The 22,258-nt window shown below is 38.8% G+C and overlaps 1 protein-coding gene across 6 annotated transcripts in view; it reads left to right on the forward strand.

Moving 5' to 3' along the window:
* Nucleotides 1–2,756: 2,756 nt before the first annotated feature.
* Nucleotides 2,757–22,258, forward strand: part of EML5 (EMAP like 5) — a 115,626-nt gene continuing 96,124 nt past the window's right edge. For all 6 annotated transcript variants that reach the window (XM_065635382.1, XM_065635381.1, XM_065635380.1 and 3 more), the window contains exon 1: nucleotides 2,757–2,953. In XM_065635382.1, coding sequence (XP_065491454.1) covers nucleotides 2,757–2,953 — 197 coding nt within the window. The remainder of the gene's footprint in view (nucleotides 2,954–22,258) is intronic.

Below are 22,258 nucleotides of genomic sequence, written 5' to 3' on the forward strand. Positions count from 1 at the left end.
ACAGTGTTTCTGGAACATGCAGCTGAAAACAGCCTATTCACTTTCACTAACCAAATACTCTCTTGTTCTAACTTCTGAGTTACGAATAAGACCACAAGATTAAAATTTTAGCTCCACTGAAGTTAATACCACACATTAGTGTTGATCATTAGCATTGATCTCAAAAGGTCCAGACTTTCACTTTAAGTAATAACCCAACAAAAGTGTGTATTTATATAGAGTAGCAGAAAGTAGAGAGGCCATAATTACATGGTTTTATACATTTATGTTTAAATATGCAATAAATGTGCAGCAAAGAGAAAATGAATATATTCTTAATTTATACCACAAAATACTCCCACTTTCAAATAAGCTTTCACAACAGCAGAAGTCAAATATGTATCAAATGCCTATGTCTGCTGACAATCAATCCAATTAACATTTAAAAGCTTGAAACAAGTTATTTCAGTCATCATGTCCATTCAGTATTTTTGAACCTACTTTCTCCTAAGCTTTGGCTTATGAAGGGAACAGTCTTCCAGTTGTGATATCTTATTTTTAGCCTCAATATATTTTTAACTTTATGGAACTGTACAAAATCTTACTAGCAGTTTGATTAAAAGTATATCAACATTCAAAACATTCTGTGGAAGGGGAAGCAATGCAGGAATGCAATTTTTTAATTTTTTGTTTTCTTTTTCAAAAGGAAGCCAGTATTGATTTATTTTCTGTATTATTTCCCGAGTGAGACTAAGCATCATTGTTATAGAATTTTTTTGTAACCACCTTTCCAATGAAAAGAGCTGGGACAGCAACATAGAACAGCTGTGCAGACTTAACATCAGATTAGAAAGAACAACACATTTTGTACTTCTAAGACAAGCTAGTTGGGAATTTTCGAATCTCTTTCCCTGGCCAGTCTCCCATCTTGGGGACTCCTGAGAAACTGTGACTACCCAAGTTCCAAAGTGCTCTGGCTATTTAGGAAGCAAAGAGAAGGGAAAAAGACTGCTTATGATTTTCGTCAAAGTAATATTTGCTTTACCTGTTGGTGGATACATATGACTTTTTCTCCTGATTAGGGATAAAAGCCCCTTTCTTTCTTAATTTCTTTCTTCCAAAAAATTTATTTTTTTTATGGAAGGGAAAGTTTCCTTGGCTATATATTTAAGTCAAGTTTCAGGCTGCATGAATATCTCTGCAGATTTGTTACGTGCCTTGTGTTGTTTTCAATTAATGTGTGGGACTGAGACCTGTGTCTGATCCTGGTGTCATGAAAATCCTCATTGTTAGAGCTTGAGAAAAATATCATCTCTTGGTGTTACAGACTGTGAAAATATGTTGTGATACAGCTAATTGACTAGAATGCTTAAATGCATGTTTTGACCAAAGAATTCTTTTTCTGGAACCATGAAAGGAATAATATAGTATTAAGTTTACTCAAGAAATATTTAAGAGGTAAAACACCCACTAATTAAAACATAAATAGAGTAGCATGGTAAAATGTCTCCAACATGAATAGTTAGAAGTTGATGTTTTCTGGAAGATATGTCTACATGACTAACGAGACAGTAGAAGGGAAATAAAGAAATGAAGATTTTAAAATAAATCCTGACAAAATACATACTCTTGAAAAGCCAAATCTGTGCTGAAAGTAATAGGAAAATGATAGATTTTCAATTGTCAAACCAGGCTAGTTATCCAGGAGCTTTTAGAACAAGTATTTTAGTTTATAGTACAAATCTGTTTGCATGATCATGTAATGCGCATTTATTTAGCCAGTAAGGTACTCCATAAGAGTGGCAAAGCTGGGAAGGAGCATGTTCCTGATGAAAATTTCGGATGTGGCGGGGGGCGGTGGGCCCTGCACTGCTGCTTCATGCAGCACAGAGAAGTCGCTTTCCCCTCTGTGAGCCAGGAAAATGGTGACTTTCCCTTGCAAAACGCTTTGAGATCTAAGGATGAACTTGGAGTTGTGCCGTGGGGAAACGAAGGCACGGATGGGGAAGTGACTTTTGTGTGCTGTATGAGGCAGGTGGGGAGGGTGCAGGGTTCAATATCAGTCATTAAAAATTGCAGCTGACATTTTCTTCTAGGATGAAACGGAGCTGGCGTGCCGCTGGGCCCCCGGGGGAGCGGGGTAGGTGGTTGCCACAGACGGCTGGGGGGCTCGAACCGCCCCAGCGGCTGCCGAGAGCCAGGCGGCAGCGGCTCGACGGAAAGGCAAGGAACCGGTATGTCCCCGGGAGGGGCAGTAAAAATATAAACCTGAATTTGGGGGAGGGGGAGAATACGCAGCCTCGCTGAAAAAGAAAAAAAAAACAAAATCAAAAAACCCCACACCATAATTGTAACTAAAAAGCCCCCCCCGAGAAGGCGCGATGGTGCAGCCGGTTACCTCCTGCCCCCGCCGCGCGCCGCCTCGGCCCGCGCCCACCGCCGCGCGCTCCCGCCCGGCCGCCTGACGGCGCTGCCCTCGGCGCAGGCGCAGAGCGGGGCGCGGGGGGGCCGGAGCGGCGCCGCGCCCTCGCTCCGCGTCCCGGGCGGTGTCTCAGCGCAGCCATGTCTGGCGGCGCGAGGCGGCGGGGTGGGCTCGGTCGGCGGCGCCCTCTGTGAGGCGGCGGCGGACGAGCGGCGGCGGCGGGCATTCATGTCGGCGGCCAGGGATTAGCGCGGCGGGCACTGAGCCGAGCGGAGGGGGCGGCCGACGCGTCGCCCCCTTCCCGCGGGGTCTCCGGCGGGAGAGAGCCGTACCCGGTTGGCGGGGGCGGGGGGACATGGCTGACCGGAGCGCGCCCAGCTGCCACCTGCGGCTGGAGTGGGTCTACGGTTACCGGGGTCACCAGTGCCGCAACAACCTCTACTACACGGCGGCCAAGGAGATCGTCTACTTCGTGGCGGGGGTCGGCGTGGTCTACAGCCCCCGGGAGCACCGGCAGAAATTCTACCTGGGGCACCAGGACGACATCATCAGGTACCGCTGCCGCGGGCCGCCGGGCCGCATCCCGCCGCCGACCGCGGGCCCCGGCCCCTGCAGGCGCCCCGGCCCCACAGCCCGGCTCGTCCTCCGGCCCGCTTCTCCCGCCCCCCTGCAGCGCAACGCGGGCATCCCCCGCCACCCCCCGGCCCAGGTGCCGTCCCGGGCTGCGCTGGCCTCCCGCAGCCGGTCCGCGCTGTGGGGATCCGGGGAGAGGATCGAAATAGATCAAGGACAGTCAGCGCTCCCTCGCCCCCTCCGCCCCCCGGCCCGGGCTTCGCCGTGGGTAGAAACAGCCGGGAAATGGCTTTTGGCTGTCGGGTTGAAGGGGCTGTGGCGTGTGCCCCCCGCCACCGGTGCGCGGTGCCGAAACTTGTGCGGGCGCTTGTGCGCCCGGCGGGGCAGCCCCAGGGTCGCTGCGCGGTCGCGGCCGCCGCTGAATGTCAGAGAGCCGGCGGGAGAAGGGGTAATCTCGTGTGTGCCCTCAAGTACTTGGGCTGCGGAGGAGGTTAATCTGCAGCAGGTAGACCTTTGGCTCACGTTTAAGAGGCGGCGATTACGTGGGGAGTTAGTGGCATGCCTGTAACTCATGCAACTTTTAGGGTGATCTTAAAAGATTGGCCTTTCTTGCAAAATTGAGGCTTCTCCTGTAGCTCAGTAGTTCACTTGGCAGTGAATGTTATCAGGTGCTGAACTTCATAAAAAAATAATTACAAGCCGATGTTGCAGAAGAAACATGCTGGTGTTATTTCTTACATGTATTTTCACTCTAAGGATGCATTTATAAGCCTAGTGGTGTGAGATCCATGAGAGAATTTGAGTATGAAGGGCAGATGTGAGCCTGAGTCATCAATCCTTCAGTTTCCAGTAGGTGTCATTGCGGATGGATTTTAAATTCTGATTTCTTTTGCTCTTTCTATTGGGGTAAGAGCTAGCAGTAGCCAATTTTGTAGGTAACTTGCAGCACAAAATCTGTTTTTATGATGCTTAGTGCTCCAATGCATACCTTCTGTATGTGTTACTCACATGAGTAACAGGTATTGCCTGTGTAGAGCGGAATAGATGCTGTGTCTTTCATTTAAGCTTTTAGAGACATTTGAAAACTTGATCATGATGGCCACTTTTTTCCTTGTTTAAATCTTCTTCTTGAAGAAATTCAAGTAGATTTGAAGTATGGCTGTGAAAGTCCCTTAGAAGGGTGCACATCTATACTATATTTCTTCTTGGTGCTAATAATGTGAAGAAAAAAGTAGGCAGACAGTGTGCCGTTATAGACCATTGTACTAAGGGTGTTGAATCAGAAGCTTGAATCACTGCCGTTTGCATCATTTAATGCTTTAACATTCTCATTTTAATCCAGGAAAAAAGTGTTTCTTAAGAACTGCTAGCCGACTGATGACAGGTATTGCAGGAAATCCAGATCAGCAACTTCCCACTGTGCTAAGGACGTGGTGGCTAATTACTAGTTCTAAGGTCCAAGGTTGCCGTAGTGTAATATTGCATGTTTAATACCATGTACTCATGAGTGCTTTCGAATGACACTGTTACACTGTTTCTTTCAGTAGCACTTCTCACAGCGTAAGAATTATGTAGTTTGTGCTACAGCTGGGAAAGTTGTTTATGTTTTTCTGTGGTAACAGTTTTTTGCTCCCTCTCTCTCAGTTTGTTACAGTGTGCTACATTTGGCCAAGATGTGACAGAACTCTTTATTCAGAATAGTACTAAACCCAAAAAATCCATCGAAATCAGCAAACCAGAGAGAAAGAATATAATGGCCTTATCAGATTTGTATGGGGATGTACTTTGATTTGTATGGTACCATGACCCAGCGTACTGGAGTTCATCCTGCTTTCAATTGTACTGATGTTGAGAGAATATAATTCTAAATATGTTAAAGCACTACAATTTTATGAAGTTAGAATTTTGCATGCTTGTTTGATTAAAAAGATATACAGAAATGTTTCTATGTTTAAGAAGAATGCTTGACTTAAAAGCAGCGTGGGTATTTCTAATAGTAAGATTAGACTTGCAGTGATCAGTGTTTCACTTTCTGCTTTTTCTAAAAGCTACATGGTACCATTTAAATGTTGTCATCCTGTACTTTTCCTGAATAAGCTTGGGTACCTAGACATGTTACTTCTCAATATTTAACGTACTCACAGTAGGAAAATCAAGTATTAAAAAAACGGATTTTTAAAATACCAGAAAACAGGTGCAAAGTGGCATTACATAATATAGTTATCGTTGTTACTATTTTTTTTCTCTGAAGACAGCAAACTCAACTATCGTATTGCAAAAAATGTGTATGTTTTGTGTTTTAATAGGCTCAGCAAGTACCATCTGAATGCTGAGGCATTTGTGATGCTTTTGTGAAAGCAATGAGAGGATTGAGTGTCTTTTTACAAGTATGGGATCTGATTTGTGAAAGCGTGTCTGAAAATCTTTTAAAGAGTCAAACTTCCATGAGTATGGCTCCATAGCTATGAAGACTAAGCAGTATATACTGCATGCTACATGATGGTATTATTAGTAGTCTTAATTATGAGAACTTTTATATCATTAGTATGCTTTGGATGACGTTCTGATTTTAAGCACGAGTCAGGAAAAGAGGAATTGCAATTTTTAAGTCAGAGACCGGTTCTTTATCTTTAGTAATAGAAAATTGCATTATATTAATGGACAGCTAGACAATATTTTCCTTCGGAAAATTGCTTTATAGCACTAGCAGTTAGTTTGTCTTCTGCTGTAAAGTTTTACCTCCTTTTATTAAACAAAAATCTGTAAACCCAATGTAAGATATTTTATACGATTAGGTGTTTTAACATAATTTATTTCCAGCATAAATGTCTAATCTCAGTTTCAATCACAGAGTGTCTGTCTGTGTCATTGTCCCCTCTCTCTAAGTTAACTGCGTACTGAAAATATGAGAGCTCTCTTTCAGTGTTTTGTCCCTCAGGTCTAATGAACAGTCTTTTGCGATAGAAGAGGGTAATTAGGATCACTTGGGGCATCTTTTGTTAGTCTGTTTTTTTAATTGAATAGTCTCAGTTATTCAGCTCCAATCTGTCTCTAAAAGGACTTTTCCTGCTTTCTGGTGAACTTTTATCATCTTTTGTTTTTCTATGTCTTCTGAGAATTACTTACCAGAATCAACCCACTATTCTGGAGGATAGAGAATATAATGTTTTTGATCTTATTTCTCTCACATTTCTTATGCATCTGCCCATTTTTACAGTTCAGGTCTGGAGTGTGTGCAGACACTTGTGAAACATTTCACTAAGAGGCCAAAGTGCTTCAGAAATTTACATGTTTTGAGAGTGCTGCTAACAGAGTGTTTTTTCTTGTGTTTTTGGGAGCATATATGGAGATAAATCTCGTACATGACAGGTGACTTGCTTTGATAGTGCTTTCCATTGCCAGCAGTGTATCTTGGAGGTCCTCTGTGTTTGCAGAAGATCCCCTATCCAGCATGAACTGTGTATATGTAGGAGACACTAATTTTAAATGAACATATGAATTATTCCTGCAAAGTTGCTGATTTAAAATGTGTTCTGTAGGATTTCATACATCACCAAATTAGCTTGTGTGGTGTAAATTGGTTTGCTTTACAGTGAAATGAAGAAATAAACTTACCAGCAGATTCAGTTATACTGTTAAGTGGCATTCTTTTATTGACAGTGCTGGGGAGCTCTGAGGATCATCCTCCATAAGTGCTCCAAAGACTGGATGCTCTTGTGTTGCTTATATTCACATAATTACTACGTATGCATTACAATTTTTTAAAATTTTGACATACAATACATCTATACTAAGAAATAATTGATGTTAGTTATAATTGTTTAGTTTCTTACTTACAATACATCTATTAATTATCAGTTAAATATAAACTAAGCACTCTGCTTCTAAACAATGTATCACTTAATCTTCTCTCTCCTCTCTCCCTCTTGTCATGCAGAAGGATCTAAAACTTGAAAAATATCCCCTCATTTTGCAGGTGGTCAGAAAGCATTTATCATGTCGATTGGTTAATGACGGATACGTCTTTTGTAACTTAATCACAGTATACATGAATTTGGCAGCTCCTCTAGAGGAGGAAGAAACAGTGTCTTGGTGTCTTCAGATGAGATCTTGCTGTTGTTCTCCCTTCATAATTTTAGCGTTTTAGAGGAGCATGGCTTATTTAATGTAGATTGTCCTTCCCTTGTCTGAGAGACCGTAGGGGGATCATCTTTAATTCTGATCTGTATAAAGATTTCAGAAGATGCTCCCTTATAGTATTAACTTAGTATTAACTATAGTAACTTAGTATTAACTATAGTATTAACTCGAAACCGATGCTCACGTTGAGGCTCCTTATTTGTCTGGGCTAGCTAAAGTGGGTTTATGTACCTTCTCTGGTAGAAGTTGAGAAAATTGGAAACCCTGAACTCATCTGCCTTTTTAATGACCATCAGCTGGCAAAAGCCTTTGATGTTACTGGGACCATTTTCTGCTGACATACTCCGAGGAGACTTTTATAATAATTTTTCCTTTTATTGATTTTTTTTTTTCCCCCCTTTCCCTCCTTTTCTTGATGCGAGCCCTGTGACAATCTTTTATTGCGAGCTTCAGAGTCTTGGAATTTTACTGAGAATTAACTTTTCACCTGGCATTGATGATGCAGTTGAAAAGCAAAAGCAAAACCTAAGATCAAACCAGTGCATCTTTTTGAGATCCTTTATTAGACTTGGGGAAAATGCATATTTTACTTTCCATGACTTCTTCAGTTAAAACTTTAGCACTCATTCTTAAGTCTCTCCCTGGGCACCATTATCTCTATGCTTGTGCAAAACAACTGCAGAATCATTCAAGTCAAAGAAAGAAGAGGAACTAAGTTTCTCTGTCAAAGGGACACAAATTAGGAAGACTTGTTATCTCTCTCCTACTTTTGTAATATCCATCATATGAGTTAGTGGGCAAATAATAGCGCTGTTGTATACTCTTTCTAGAACTTTATTACCAGTTAACTGTGACTACTTGATTATGATGTCTGTGATACATACAGGTTTTGTTGCCAAAGGTAGTTACTGGCACGTCTTTTGATAGAAAAAAATACTGATTTTCTTGTGACGATGGTGCCTCTAGCTCTGCTGTAGACCAGCCATAGGCTGTGTCTAGTAAGTTTGTTTCCCTGCTTGTCTAGAAATCTGTGTATTTTTCCTTGTCTCAGACTGAGATGGGGAAAAGAAATAATGCATCATCTGCCCCAGGACTCACGTGGAGTTCTGTTTTTAAGACAGGCATGACTTAAAAAATATTCAGAAAACATTAAAATTCTTTACTATTTGGAGTTCTAGTACCAGAAACTAACAGATCCCCCTCTACAAAGACACAGGGGAAAGAAATTTGTGCTACTTTCAGTTAAAACCAGCTGGTTCTTTCCCTCTTTGTGCCTCTCTGTATCCAAGACTGTGGAGAGGTTAATTGCATGCTTACAGAAAACAGGAGTATATGCAAGACAGGTACAAAGAATGACAAAGCATTTCTCTCTGTTCTAACAGAGATGGGACTTGGCCATTTTCAGCAAAATAGTTTACTTGTCTAAATCACAGTTTTTGTTAAGATGATCTTTCTTATTTGTTTCTGTGAACTCTGTAGGAATCATCTTGGACTTTGTTTCCCGAGGAAGAAAAATAAGCAGCCAAAACTCTTGCCACTCTGAACTGTGGTCTTTCTGGGTATGTCATTTGGGACTGTCATCTTTTTATGTTTCGGAATTTGACTCAATCTGCTAGACTTTGCCCTGCCTGACATTCTGTGATCTTGCTCCTGTATTCCAAGGCAAAATAAACCATTTCTGAGGTTCTAGTGAAAATCAAAATAACCAAAATCGTGTCTGCTCCCTGGTGATAGTGCTGTCCACCAAATATGCGTGAAGGAGATTTTTCTACCTATTGTTGCATTTTCCGCGTTAGTTTAACAGTTGGCATCTAAGAAATTGTTGAACTCTGTCCGCTGCTTTCTAAGACTGCTACTAGATAATGCTCTCCAGGAGGCAGGTCCAGGCCCTGTCTGTGTGGCTGTCACCTGTGGTTTGCAAACAGAAACTCTAGTAGTGCAATGAATAGTCACATCCTAGGTTTGCATGATGACTCTGGTCTTTTCCTTGTCTTTTCTTTTTGTTAGCTATGCATTGTTATGACTTTGGATGACTAGCTGCTGGACTTCTGTAAAGGTGCTGTGTATTTCTGCCACCTCATTATATCACTCTGTCTCTCTTTGTTTCATTTTCATTAGATCTATGCCACGAGAAAACCTTATGAAAGAAGAGAATATATTTTTCAGAAAAAGAGCCAAACAGAAGGTTTCACAAGAATGTCGAGGGAAATTATTTTATTTCCATCTTTTCTGTTCCTCCAGGAGACTGACACCCTAAGATCAATCCTAGTTCTCAAAAACCTCGACAAATAATTCAAATAATTGAAAGTTAGGGTATCTGCTGTCAGGTTTATTGTCATGTTCTTCTGTGGAGTAAATGGTGTGTCTCTCTGACCTAACTCCAGATGACAGTCAATCACGAATGTTAAGCAATAGATATTGTGCACAGGTACAAAATTTTATCAGATGGAATTCTATTAATTGACTTGGCAGCAGACCTATGAATTTTTACCAGGAATTTCACAATGAGTTGTGTATTTTGGATTCTTAGGAATGTAACTGAATAAACACCATGGTTCCACATAAGAAAAAAAATCTTAGTTGTCCATTACATGTGCAACATCTTCCATCTTTTGAATTAGTAATGTGATAGAGGAAAAACAAGATTCAGCATGTTCTGGTGAGAAATTCTTTGTATTCCCTCAATTTCTATGCAGTCCAGATCTTTCTTTCTGGAAGAGAACCCTGTGGCAGATGCTTTGTTAACCTCGTCTTCCCTCCAGCCCCCCCAGCTTTTCCCACTAAGGAGAGACGATAGGAGGAAAAGAGAGACAGACTAGCAAGTTGGAAAAAAAGTTAAAAATGTTTTACTAATGCTACTAATAAAACAGAGAAAATAATACAAAATATACAAAACCAGTCTTGAAAATCCCAGCAACTCAGCGCTGGCTGCTCTGGCAGCAGCAGAGCAGGTACCCGGAAGTCCTGGGTTGGACTCTACAGCAAACTGGAACTAGATTCAAGGATGCAGGGTCTGTCACTAGGGCTCAGATTTGCAGGGACGGCAGGCAGGGTGCTTCCCAGATGTTGGCCATAGTCTAAGAAGGAGAAAAAGGAACGAGACCTTTGTGATCTCCCACTTTTACATGAAGTATCACGTGAGTGGGGTGGAATAATTAGTTAGTCAGTTTTAGTCACCTGTTCAGTTCGCTCCTCCTTGCCCCTCTCACGGGACATGCATCCTTATCAGTGATCTTGCATTCCATTGCTATGTCTGCCAAAACATGTATCCAACTTCAGAAAAGTGCAGTTACTAAGAAGGGCTTAGCCGAAAGAAAAATTCACTAAAAGAGAAACTGGTCTTGTTTTTAACAAAACCAGGACAGTAACCAAATAGCTTTAATAATCTGTTTTCTGCAAAGAGCAGGCTTTGAAGCGTGTGCTGGTGTGTCCCTGCTCAAACATCACAACTGGAATTCATTCTTCATTTGCACTTGATGAGGAAACTACATTCTTACTTCAAAGGATAAAAGCAACATAATGCTGAAGTCATGTAATGTGTAGCATTCTAAGAGGTTTGTTGCAGGAACCCAAACAATTGAATAGATTAATTCACAAAGCTAATGTACTTCCTTGTGAATAAGGAGTTTTCCTCTTCTGAATACAATATTTTGAGGGACTGATTAGTTTTTATTTTTTGTTTTTCCCAAAAAAGTTTGGATTTGCAACTTAAAAATCAAGTATTCTCCTTATCTTGTTCTTAGGCTTATATGGTCCCATGCTGTCCCATCCCAACAGATGGGATGAGGGATGAGTTGACTCTGAACGTGACGTGCACCCTGACTCAACAGATGAGATCAGATGTGAGTTAGCTCTGGGTATTTCTGCGCAGTAAAGCAAAGTGAATGACAGGCAGTCACTCCAGTGGTCCAATTCAATTATGAATATACTAAAAGCACATGGTGTAATACAAATTACAGCAATTAGTGACTTGGCAAAAGTATGTTATCATATCACAAAACTTATCAATACATTGACAGCATGTGTTCAAGAAAAAGGAAAAGAGAGAGAGAGAGAAGGAAAACTAAGATATCAGAGAGAGAGAGAGTAAGATATCACCACTCCACAGGTACATTGGTCCCATGACAACCTCTGGAGTGGGGGGACGCGTTGAAGATTTATACACCATCACCTCATACCATGCGTGAGATCGTTTTATAAACCAGTTCATTTACATGCGAGATAGGAAAGGGCGATTCATCTCCTCCCTCTGTTTGCTCTTCGTGCTAATTAGGAAGACTCTTCTGGAAATGGGTCTGGGGTCTTCAAACTAGGGGAAAGTTCACAGTACTGACCAGAAGTGAATAGTTTAGCCCATCAAGGGTAGCTGTTGGTTCGTGGTTTCTTCTGGTAGTTCGTTGTCCACCAGATGGTTCATTTCTATCATCTCAATTAGGCTATGAGACCTTTCACAGCAACACTGTTGATTGCCTTTATCTTACAAGGTATCAGCCTCCATGGCCATAAAACCTTGGGAAAGATAAGACGAGGTGTCATCTATCTTTTCCTCCCAAAGCAACAAACCCCAGATGTTTAAGGCATACATAGCCCTTTGTTCTGCTAAGGATATAGGGAGTGCTTCAAGGTTGTCACACATGCTTGCTTTGTTTATACTAAAGATAAATCTGTCTACTCTCACTGTGTCATCTCCAGATATTCTTTAAGGGCATAGTCAGTGTATTAACCTACATTAAAGAACTCGTGACTTAATGGAACTTAAATTATGTCATAATTAAACTAATCAGTTCTCCTATGACCCTCTAGCTCAAGTATCTTTTGACTATCTATCACTCAAAATGGCATTTCTTACAGCAGAAGTAATTGCTAGGACAAGAAGTGCAATAATTACTGACCGCTGGATTTTATGCCATGGTTCACAAGGACAAGGTCACAGTTAAGCTCTGTCCAGCTTTTCATGTTAAGTGATCTCGCATTGTCAAATGCTTAACAGTCTGGAGGGAAGATGTGTGTTCCTACCTTAAATGGATGAGAGGAGAGAGAATGATCTGCTTTTTCCTTGAAGAAAACCAAGTATTCTTGGTAGTTCTAGAGCTGTTCTGGAACATGTGTTGTACCAGACAGGAGGATGTTCTGTGAGGGATTTATTGTCAAATTTTCATTATTGAGAGCTTTGTGTGTTATCTTATTTTAAAATATCTTTTGCTTGGATTTGGTTTGATAAAATGAAAATATTTTAGGAATACAGAAGAAAATATTTCCTGGATTCAGTTTTGAAATTTCACTAGAGTGTTCCTGGTGTTTAGTATGCCTGCATACCACTGAAAACTTTGTTTTTCCAAATAAGAACTACATGAATAGAAAGACCAAAGATATCCAACCAGAATTGAACACCTAAGACATACTAGAAGTTGATTAAAGTAGATCGACACAGCAAGGAGCTACAGGCTTATGAGCTTGCCTTCATGCATCATGCTTTCCATAGCCAGCAGTCACATCACCTAGCTGATCTGATTCTGTCAGCACTCACAGGCAGGGTCAGATCAGGTCAGTACTTAAATGGGAAAACATCTTGGTGCTGTGGGAAATGCTTCTCTTGATTTGGGGCTTGGCTCTTTTTCTCAGAACTAATGTGACAACATGAGCCTGTAGGACTATGTCAGAGAAGAACAGGAAATATAACCAAAGGCTTAATAATCTTTGATAATTAACATTTAAAAAATATTTTATATATAAATTTTGAGGACTGCCCTAATCGTTTAGCTTTTCCAAGTTGCAGTCAACACCATTATGTTTCTGATTACCTATATTTTCAATATTTTAATTTGTTAGTCATCCTTGTCATATAGATAGCAAAGTAGATTATGTTCCTGGCTGATTTTTAACAGCATTATGAAGTGAACTTATTATTCTGTTTACAATGTTATTATGACAGCGATATGCACTGTCTAGCAGTAGCTTATCATGTTTGAATAAAATAATTCTTTTGAAGGATTTGCCTGGTGTTTTTTTTTTTAAATTTATTTTTATTTTTTTATTGATGCAAAATTTAAAGTTCCCGTTAAGCCATAAAATAAACTTCAGGGGTTTAAAAGTTAATTATTTAAGAGCTGATTTATTTTTTTTCCCCGTAAGTGTTTTAGATTGAAAAACATAGTATGCCAGTTCTGTCTGACATATCAAAAAATTAGTTTAGATTTTACTGTAATTACTAACATGAGCACTGTAGGCTTTTCAAAAAACATGCATTGCTTGAAACAAAATCTGAAGTAATTATAAAACCTTCCCCAAACAACAAAAATTATAACAAGTTATTTCTAGTTTTATGTCATCTACAATTTTGAGTTTTTAAAGTTTAAGCAGACATTGACATAAGGCTAAAAAAGCTGGAGAATTTAGTTTTACGTTTTATAATATCTCAAGGGTTTTTTTTACTTAAAAGTGTAGTTTACCGAGTTTTTAAAAATATTATATCACTTACAGAGTTACGTTTGTGATTTAGTACAGCAATTCTGTCTAGCATCAAGGAATTTAAAAGAAAAATAATTTATTACTCAAAAGTGGCAAAACTGTCTAATCTGGACTGATAAGGATCAGTCATATGCTCAATTTAAAATTCAGCTTTCTTAAGATAGACTTAAAATTTTAATGCTGTTATAGTATTATCAATGAAATTGATTTATTCACAAGGTATTTGACTTGGAATAGCATGTTGCTTTTGGTATTTTCACCCGGTAGATAAAGTTAGTGAGCACGTGAAGTAACTTGAGAAGAAAAATAAATTTCCTTGAACTTATGTGGCAGAGTGTGAAAGTTCCCGTGGCCATCATAATAATTCAGTTGAATATTTACCCTAGATGCTACCGAATGTTCCCTTCAAAATACAAGATTTTCTGCACAGTGAGGTTCTGGTGTAAGTGCTGTATGGTGTAGGGTGAACTTTCCCTGATGGCATCAATGAAGCACCTTGCAGAATGCTATAGATACGTATAAATCACTTGCATTAGGGCGCACGTTGCTCTGATTATTCCCATGGCTACAAAGGACTTTCATTTCTACAAGAAATAACCAATATCATTATTTGTATTGCTGTTGTAGCTAATGTGGTAATAAAAGACTTTTAAAATGTACTGCTTGATTTGCAGAGAAAAGGTCAGAAACAGCGAAGTTTGCCTTAACTCTTAGTAACAAAAGAGGTGATTGAATTTTTAAGCCAGGTTTATGATACCTGTCAGTTATATATTGCAAAAGATAGGAACCATGAAGAATTCCAGTGCATGTACCATCTTGAGAACAAATCCCTGGAACGTTTTTGGGATTGACCACCTTTACTTTCGTTTCAAGTTTTTGTCTTTTTGCTTCAATTTTGGTCATGAAAATGATGAAAGTGATGTCAGCATTACTAAGAAAGTGGACAAACTTTGTTATTCTATAGTAGCTGATATCTGAGTTGAGTGAAATCACTCTTGGAGACATCTTCATTGGCCTGTGAATATGAAGATAATTGTCCTTTGAAGACCCCATCCTGACATACCTATTATTTTGGTGATAGGCGAGATATTCCACTTCTACGCTGCATTAAAAAAAAAAAAAAAAGATGTCTTTGTGTGACCATATCTGTTAGATAAGTAGTTTTTCTTGTTATTTAACCTAGCTGCTAGAGGATACTCATATTATTAAATCTCTAAAGAAATATTATATCTCTTCTGGAGAATAATTTTCCTTGGCCTAGTTGAAAAAGACTTTAACTGACAATTCTCATTGCCGCGGAGAGGCTTCCTGGCAGACTCCTTTTCTTTTGAATAGGATTTGTAAGCTGGTGCCTGATGCTTATCCTTCTGTGAAAGCCCTGGATATTCAGGTCTTACTTCAGAAGATATAGTGGACAATCCTTCCAGCTGTTTTCCAGGGTTTTCTAATTTCATATCACTGTGTGATCTTGTAAGGTTTTTCAGGGGAGCTTTCTGTATTGTGCCTATTGCTTTGGCCTGCAGACAGGATGGATGAAGATGTGTATCTGTATGCCAAGATCAGTCTGATTCTTTTACTTTAAAAACATACATTGCTTCCTCTCATTTTAGTGCCCCTCCTCCCCACGAATCCTTTCTTTTAATTCCCATCCTAACAGTGGTGTCCAACTTCTTTTTGCTTAAATATTCATGGGGTCATCCTTGACAAATATTTTTGGGGGCTCACTTTTTGGGAGGTATCTTGGTATTGTTTGTCTGTGGATTAGCATTGTTTTGCATCAGAATGTGCTGAAAAGCAATGAGTTCATACAAGGGGAGTAATAACTTCTCTTGAGCTGTGAACTGAAATGCCTCTTTTCCTGAGCTGAGGTAAAAGCCAGTTTGTTCACAGGAATTTTTTACTTTAGACCATCCAAATACAAACTGGATTACTGGGTTTTAAGATAGGTGTGTGGGAATAAAATAAACATATGCTTTAGATTAGTTCCAAGAGGTTTCTCTGTGTTCAGTTCAGCTTATGAACTGCTGGCATGCGTATCCAGTCTCAGAACCAGGACCCCCTCTTCAGAAAATCTTCACTTCCGCATCCTTTTAGAACAACCTGTGCCTAATCAGTGACTGGTGGGTAGGAATTGTGGCTGGCACAGGAGGACACCTGAGCAGACCCTGGCATTCTGTTCACTTGCAAACTTCTGTCTTCACAAGGATTGCTGTGACTTGAAGTTTCTTGGGGGGTTGAATTCAGGAGTCAAGAGAAATGTGCTGTAACTTTGGAGAGAATAATGACATTTTGATCAAAGTGATCAGCTTTATAGGTACCACAAGTGGTACTTGCGCTAATGGGTTAGCCGGATCTGTGACAGAAGACATGCAGGGAAATTTTTCATTTGCCTTTTACATTGTGTTGACTGTAGGATGTATTACAATTTAAGCTTCTGTTGGCTTCATACAAGTTAACATAAAATTAGATATTTAACATAAAGTTATATGTAAATCAAATGCTTGATTCAGGTTAAGAATTCAACTGAACAGAAGAGAAACAAAACTGAGGCAAAGGACCGGACATAATAACAAAGCAAATGTTTCCAAACTGAAAATCATATTTATGAAGTGCTCATAGTTTAGTAAAATAATTGTATTCTCTACTCTAGCTCACACTTTTCACTCCTGATTATGTATTGGGTTTTTTTTTTCTCTACCAGAATTGGAGAGAATTTGTATATATGACATAGTTTTATAAAGATGTTCTAAAGACTAGATGGAAAATAATCTCTTTATTGCTTTGCTTCTTTCTGTTTCAGTGGTACGTTTCTTCTGACTAAATCTAGTAGGATATAATGTTAAAAATGACAGCAACCCTTCAATTTTCTGAATTATAGGGTAACTTATTTTAATGCTAAAGCTCCTGAAAATGCCAGACTGTGATATAGGTTCATGCAAACATAATACATACATAAAATTGGGAAAAAAACCGCAAAATATACGTAAGGGTAAAAGTCACTTAAAAACATTTACACATTTTAGTCATTTAAGGTGAGTGGTAGTGAGATGTCTCCATTTTATCGAGACAGCATGTGCTCAGAATGAGTGGATTAATTCTATGTTTTGGTTAGCTGACAACTGTATAAACCCTCTTCTGACTTTTAGAACTGTGTTAATCCTCGTTCCCTGCTTATAATCCCTCTACAAGAGCAAGCAAGGTGAATGATGCTTTATCTTAGATCAAGACAAGGCATCTGACAGCATCTGGAAATTGCATGAAGATTTATTGCGGTGAGTGTGACATTCTAAGCTAAATAGTCTTCCAGAGTACTTAGGGAAATAGGAAAATTTGAAGAACTAGTAAATGTTTGGTTTACTGTTTTTTTTAGGTTGAAGTTGCACTTTAGATGATATTTGCATTTTAGTTATAGGTTCCTCTTTTACTTATTGCTTTACTAAGTGCTGTTTCTTCCACTATAGAAATACCATAAAAATGAATAGCCTTTGGAACATTATTCAGTAATAAATTAATTTACAAATAATTGTGATTTTATCTTACATAGGTTACAGAATATGCTTACGTTAATGAGTATACATTACCTTACCTCATTGGGAATAGTCAACTGGATCACTATTCTTAAGATAAATATAATTTGAGAGCAGAAGAGGTGTATTTTCTTCAAAGTGTTGCTCATGAATGCTCTTTATACATCTTCTCATTTTTAGTGGATTTTAATAACTAAGTTTGTGAGCCCACATGTGCAACAGCTTTCTCTGCCTACCAAATACACATTGACCTTGGAGTCCCTTTGCTATTCTTACAGTTTCCCATGCTTCTTTCCTGTTTTGTTTATGCGTCTGGTATATGTGGGGGTTTTGTTTGTTTTAGCAGACAGTCTTTCATGTAAATACTTATGTTCTGCAGCCTCCATCACATTTTTATATTAATAGTTTTTCTAAATGATGGTTTAGATATTGTCTGAACTTTAGGTGGTATCCTAGCTCATTTCACCTTTCAGGGCATGAAGTTAGATTCCGGGGTGGTAAATCTGAGACAAGTGTTACAGATGTCCTTGACTTTCCTTTTCTGTAGGAAAATACTTCTAACACCTGCAAAATACCTGTAGGCTTGGTGTTCTCAAGAGTTCAGGAAGAAATCTAGCTTATCTGCAGTCTCCAGGGTTGGCAAGATAAAGATTGTCTTGGTGCTTTCTTCTGGTCTAAAACTTCTTGGATTGGTAATGAAATACAATCCATTGAAGCACAGAATATTGTGTTTATCTCAGCTTATTTCACTAGCAGCTCTACCACTGCCCTCTTCCCACCATTCCTTATTTTAAGACAACTGCTAAATTTGTCAGGGTGACCTTACTACATAAAAGAAAAACCTTCCAAAAGCTGTTGCTATTCTGTGACTCCACTCTTGAACATTCAGATGATAAGTTCTCATGTATTCAGATGAGTTTTTCATAATATATCCCATAGGAGAGAAAACTCAATTGGTGTTTAAGCTACTTGTTCAGAAATATTAAAGAAAATTGTATAATCTGTGATTTTTTTTTTTTTTTTTGCTATGTAATACTAGAAGATCTAGTATAAATTTCAAGAATAATAGAAGGAAGATGAATCTAGTACATAAAAACTGTTGTAAATCTTTTATGGAGAAGAAGCAAACAGTAATGACTGGATGGAGAGTTGTTTAAAGGGTTTTACTATGATAGTGAAAGATTAGAAACAAGAAATTTTGTACCTCAAGCAAGTTTATTTACTTAATGTGTGAGGTCAGGAGCATCTCAAATAATTTCTTCTGGAAATAAATTTTGAACTTTTCCAAGCTAAAATATTTGGAGTAAATGCTTCTTTGACCTTAAATAATTTATTCTATACATTTCTAATTCAGGAAATGGTGCAATGAGTTTTTGTGAACTGAAAAATGGGAGTGATTACAACTATGATAATTTTTGTCATTCAGTTATGCTTCCTAGCCTGTGTATTGTTGAAAACTTTGTTTGAAATTAAATCTGTTCTGATTTTGTAGCCATACTTGTCTGTGTCCACAAAATTAAGTGGCTACAGCATGATAATCTGTACTTAAGCAAATTAAGTAGTTTCTTAGCTTGTAAACTGGTTAGAATGGAAAATCAGAATTTCTGCTTTAATTTTAGGCTGCCTCCGTTTTTTTTTAATCTATGATCATTTTGTACGTTTGTATACTTTTCAGCACTTGTATTCAGGAGTGAAGAACTCGTTTCTATCTTTGTGACTGACAGGTCCTAACCAAATCATTGAACAGTGTTTGCAGATTTGCTAAGAGATTCCTTTCAGGTCATCAAATGTAGTGATACAAAGGAGCTGAGGAGCTGGACTGCCTCCGTCTTCAGTTATTGACAGCTGATTGCAGTACCTCTCCTTTCTGCAGACCTTGCTCTTCTGTATTATTTTTCTCCTTTTTTCTTTTCCTGTTGCTGTTGCTAAAGAATGAGTCTTAAGACCTTGCAGTGTCCCATGAGGAAAGAAGGAAGTGGGATATTTTTTTAGGTGGGATTCCATTCCTTGGTTACCTTTAGGCTTTAGTATGCCTTGTTATTGTACCATTATAATCAGAATTGCTTCTTTCATATGAATAGCTAGTAAAAGATAAACATGCTAAGACAATGTCCTATTATCTCCAAATCATATTGTAGTATATGATATTTCTGACTTTTCTGTGAGAAGAAAAGTAGGTTTTTGGTAGGAAAATTCAAGTATATTTGCTGCCTTCTTTTTCAAGGGACGTGTTAGAAAATAAACTTTCCTCAGATAGTGAAAACCTGGCGATGAAAGTGTCAAGATCATGTAGAATTTGGAAAAATACCATCACCTCCTGCCCTGTCAAACACGAGTTCTCCTATTGGCACTGGAAGAATCATTCGTATTTGAAAAGAGTGGAATATATTTATTTTTAATCTCTTCTCTGGAGATGGTAACTCTTTTATTAGAATGCTTAAGCCAATCCCTTCCTTAGCAGTAGAGGACATGACTATGCAAGGCAAAAATAGGCATCTACGTAAACTGGCATATAGTTCCCAGAATCTTTTTCCTCAGTTTTCGTATCTGATGAGTTGGGAACTTTGCATCAGTGTTACTGTACTCACTCTCTAACTCTTTCATTTTCTTTGAAGTTCATCTGGTCTTTTTTTTTTTCTTCTTTTCCCTTCTACTGGGTTTTGGAACAGATAAGAGCCCAAAGCGATTTTCAGAATTCTCTATGTTGCTTATAAGCATTTATTTTTAATCTAAAAACATTCGGATGCAAGAGGAGAGAATATGGAATGGTGATAAGATAAGCTGCGTCTGGGAATAATCAATGTACAGTTTTAGTCCACCCTCCCTGTCTCCAGTTCAGACTTTCTTTCTTTGAAGCTGAATGCTTGTACAATTTAAGGAATCTTCAGAAAGCTGTATTTGACATTGTTAGTGCCATGACAATAACTATGTGGAAAGCCCAGTAGCGATACTCCATGATGAGTACTGCTTTGTTTTTTCCCTGGGAAGTAAGCATGTTCTGGCTTGTTCTATTTAAACTTTGATGAGAGATGTTTGCTGATTACAGCTCTTTCTGCTTTAACAACTTAATATGACAGAAATGGTTTGTAGTTTCCCCAGTTGTTTTTTCCGGGGAAATATGTATAAATGATAACAAATAAGAAAATGTCCACAACTATACATAAAAAGTCTGTAAACATACAATGAAAATATTCTTCTGTATTTATTCATAGAAAAAAATCAGTTAAAATTAACTCTTAATTAATACATATCTGAGATGTGGTTATTTTACTGCAGTATTCTTTTGTGCATTTTTACTGGTGCCCTAGATTTGTGAAGCTCGGGAGTAGTCACATGAATATATTCTTGGATTTTCATCCAATATTGTTGCTAAGGAAACATCGTCTTTAATACTGTATCCTTGTCTGCAGCTTGTCTGTATTAATCAATGCCTGTTAATGCTCAGCACAAACCAAGTAAAGATAGAAAAATCTTCATTTCTTTTCTAAACTAGTAGTTTATTGCAGACTATTCTCCTTCAGGATCCCCTGCTACTACAAACCTCACACAAATTGGAGGGTCATGGCCATGTCTCTGGTCTCTTCCCAGAGAGACACAGTATGGACAATTTTTACACTTTCTTTTCTTTTTCGTAGGCTGCCATTAATATTTAATATCATTAATCAAATATAGGTATTGTACAGTGCATGGATCTTGTCAAAATGGTGGGAATGCTTATGTGCTGCTCTACAAGGGAAAAATAACCTTTTCTGTTTGAATGCACTAAATTGAGAAACATTCTCCTTTTCAGTATACTGTTAAAACTGTAATACTGTATTTCAACCTGCTTTGAATATCTATCTAGGAAAAGACCTGTCATTCAGAGATAACAGTGGAAATGTCGGTTCTCTACAGGTACAGCTTTTTGGTTTTGTTGCAATAGTGGCAGGCAGATTTTTAGAGGTTTTTTTATAGCCAATTTCAAAATTAGCTTGACTTAGCAGTTTGTTAGCCTAATTCCTGCTTTGTTTCATGGTCACGTTTGCTGTTTGGACATTTTCTTTCATATCTGCTTCTTCAGAGACACTATATTAGTTCTAACATCTGTTCTTGAAGAGCCCGGATCAGAAAGGCCAGAGGCAAGCAAAAGGGCCTGAAGAACTTATCTTGTTAGGAATATTTGTTTCCTTTTTTGGACAAGCAGTGATATCTCATTCATCAGCTTAGTCATCCTTCAAGGAAGAAGAAAGCAATCAGGCACAAGTTTACAGTCTAGCTGTGTGGGCTAGATGCCAGCACAGTTTCAGCAGTCTAACCTGGATGGGTCATCCCAGCTTTTGTTACCAGGGCAGTAAAAGGAACATGAGTTCTCTCCTTCCGAGAGCTTCTTTCTACTAAGCCATCTCCCTAGGAGAAAAAATGCAAGAAGATCTGTGTTAGGAAGCATGGAAAGAGTCGAGGGACTGCTATTGCTATTACCATCACTAAGAAAAGGAACTGCCACACTTATTTACATGATTTTCATATGAACCGAGAATGATACCAAGATGCTTTTCCTTAATATTAAAGTCTTGGTTATTATTACACCCATGGGGTACCATGCAGAATTCCAGGTCTGAAATTTTGAGTTCCGATTGAAACTCAAGGATTAGACTCCAGTTATAAGCAATCTGGAGACCCTCTTCAGTTTTTGCTTTGGACTATGAGTGATTAAGCAATCTTTACAGGTATAGCAATTAATACAAAAATATAGTCTCTTGATCTAACCTCCAAAGTATTGATACAACTCACATTTTCAGGAACTTTCATTATTAAAACAGTCCTAAGCAATGCATTGTAAATAGCTTCTTAGTGCAGAAAGAAAAAATATAGCTAGAATGGGTACCCCGAAATGGATAACCATAAAGATTTGCTATCCAGGGTCTACGTTGATCATGGGCATGATGCAGTTAATGGAATCAAACAATGAGTGCAAGTTGTCTTTGGATACCCTGGATCAGATCTCCGAGACCCCTCTACGAGGTGTTACTAGTGTACAGCTATTGGGATGGTATTCAAAGTAGTTGCACACTATCCACCCAGTTGGGCCCTGAGGACAGGCGGAAAACCCTAAGTGTGCCTCAGCTCTTAAAACAGCTTCCAAATCTGTTGGTTTGGGCTCTGTGGATGA

The sequence above is a fragment of the Caloenas nicobarica genome, chromosome 5, assembly GCF_036013445.1.
Source record: "Caloenas nicobarica isolate bCalNic1 chromosome 5, bCalNic1.hap1, whole genome shotgun sequence".
NCBI lineage: Eukaryota > Metazoa > Chordata > Aves > Columbiformes > Columbidae > Caloenas > Caloenas nicobarica.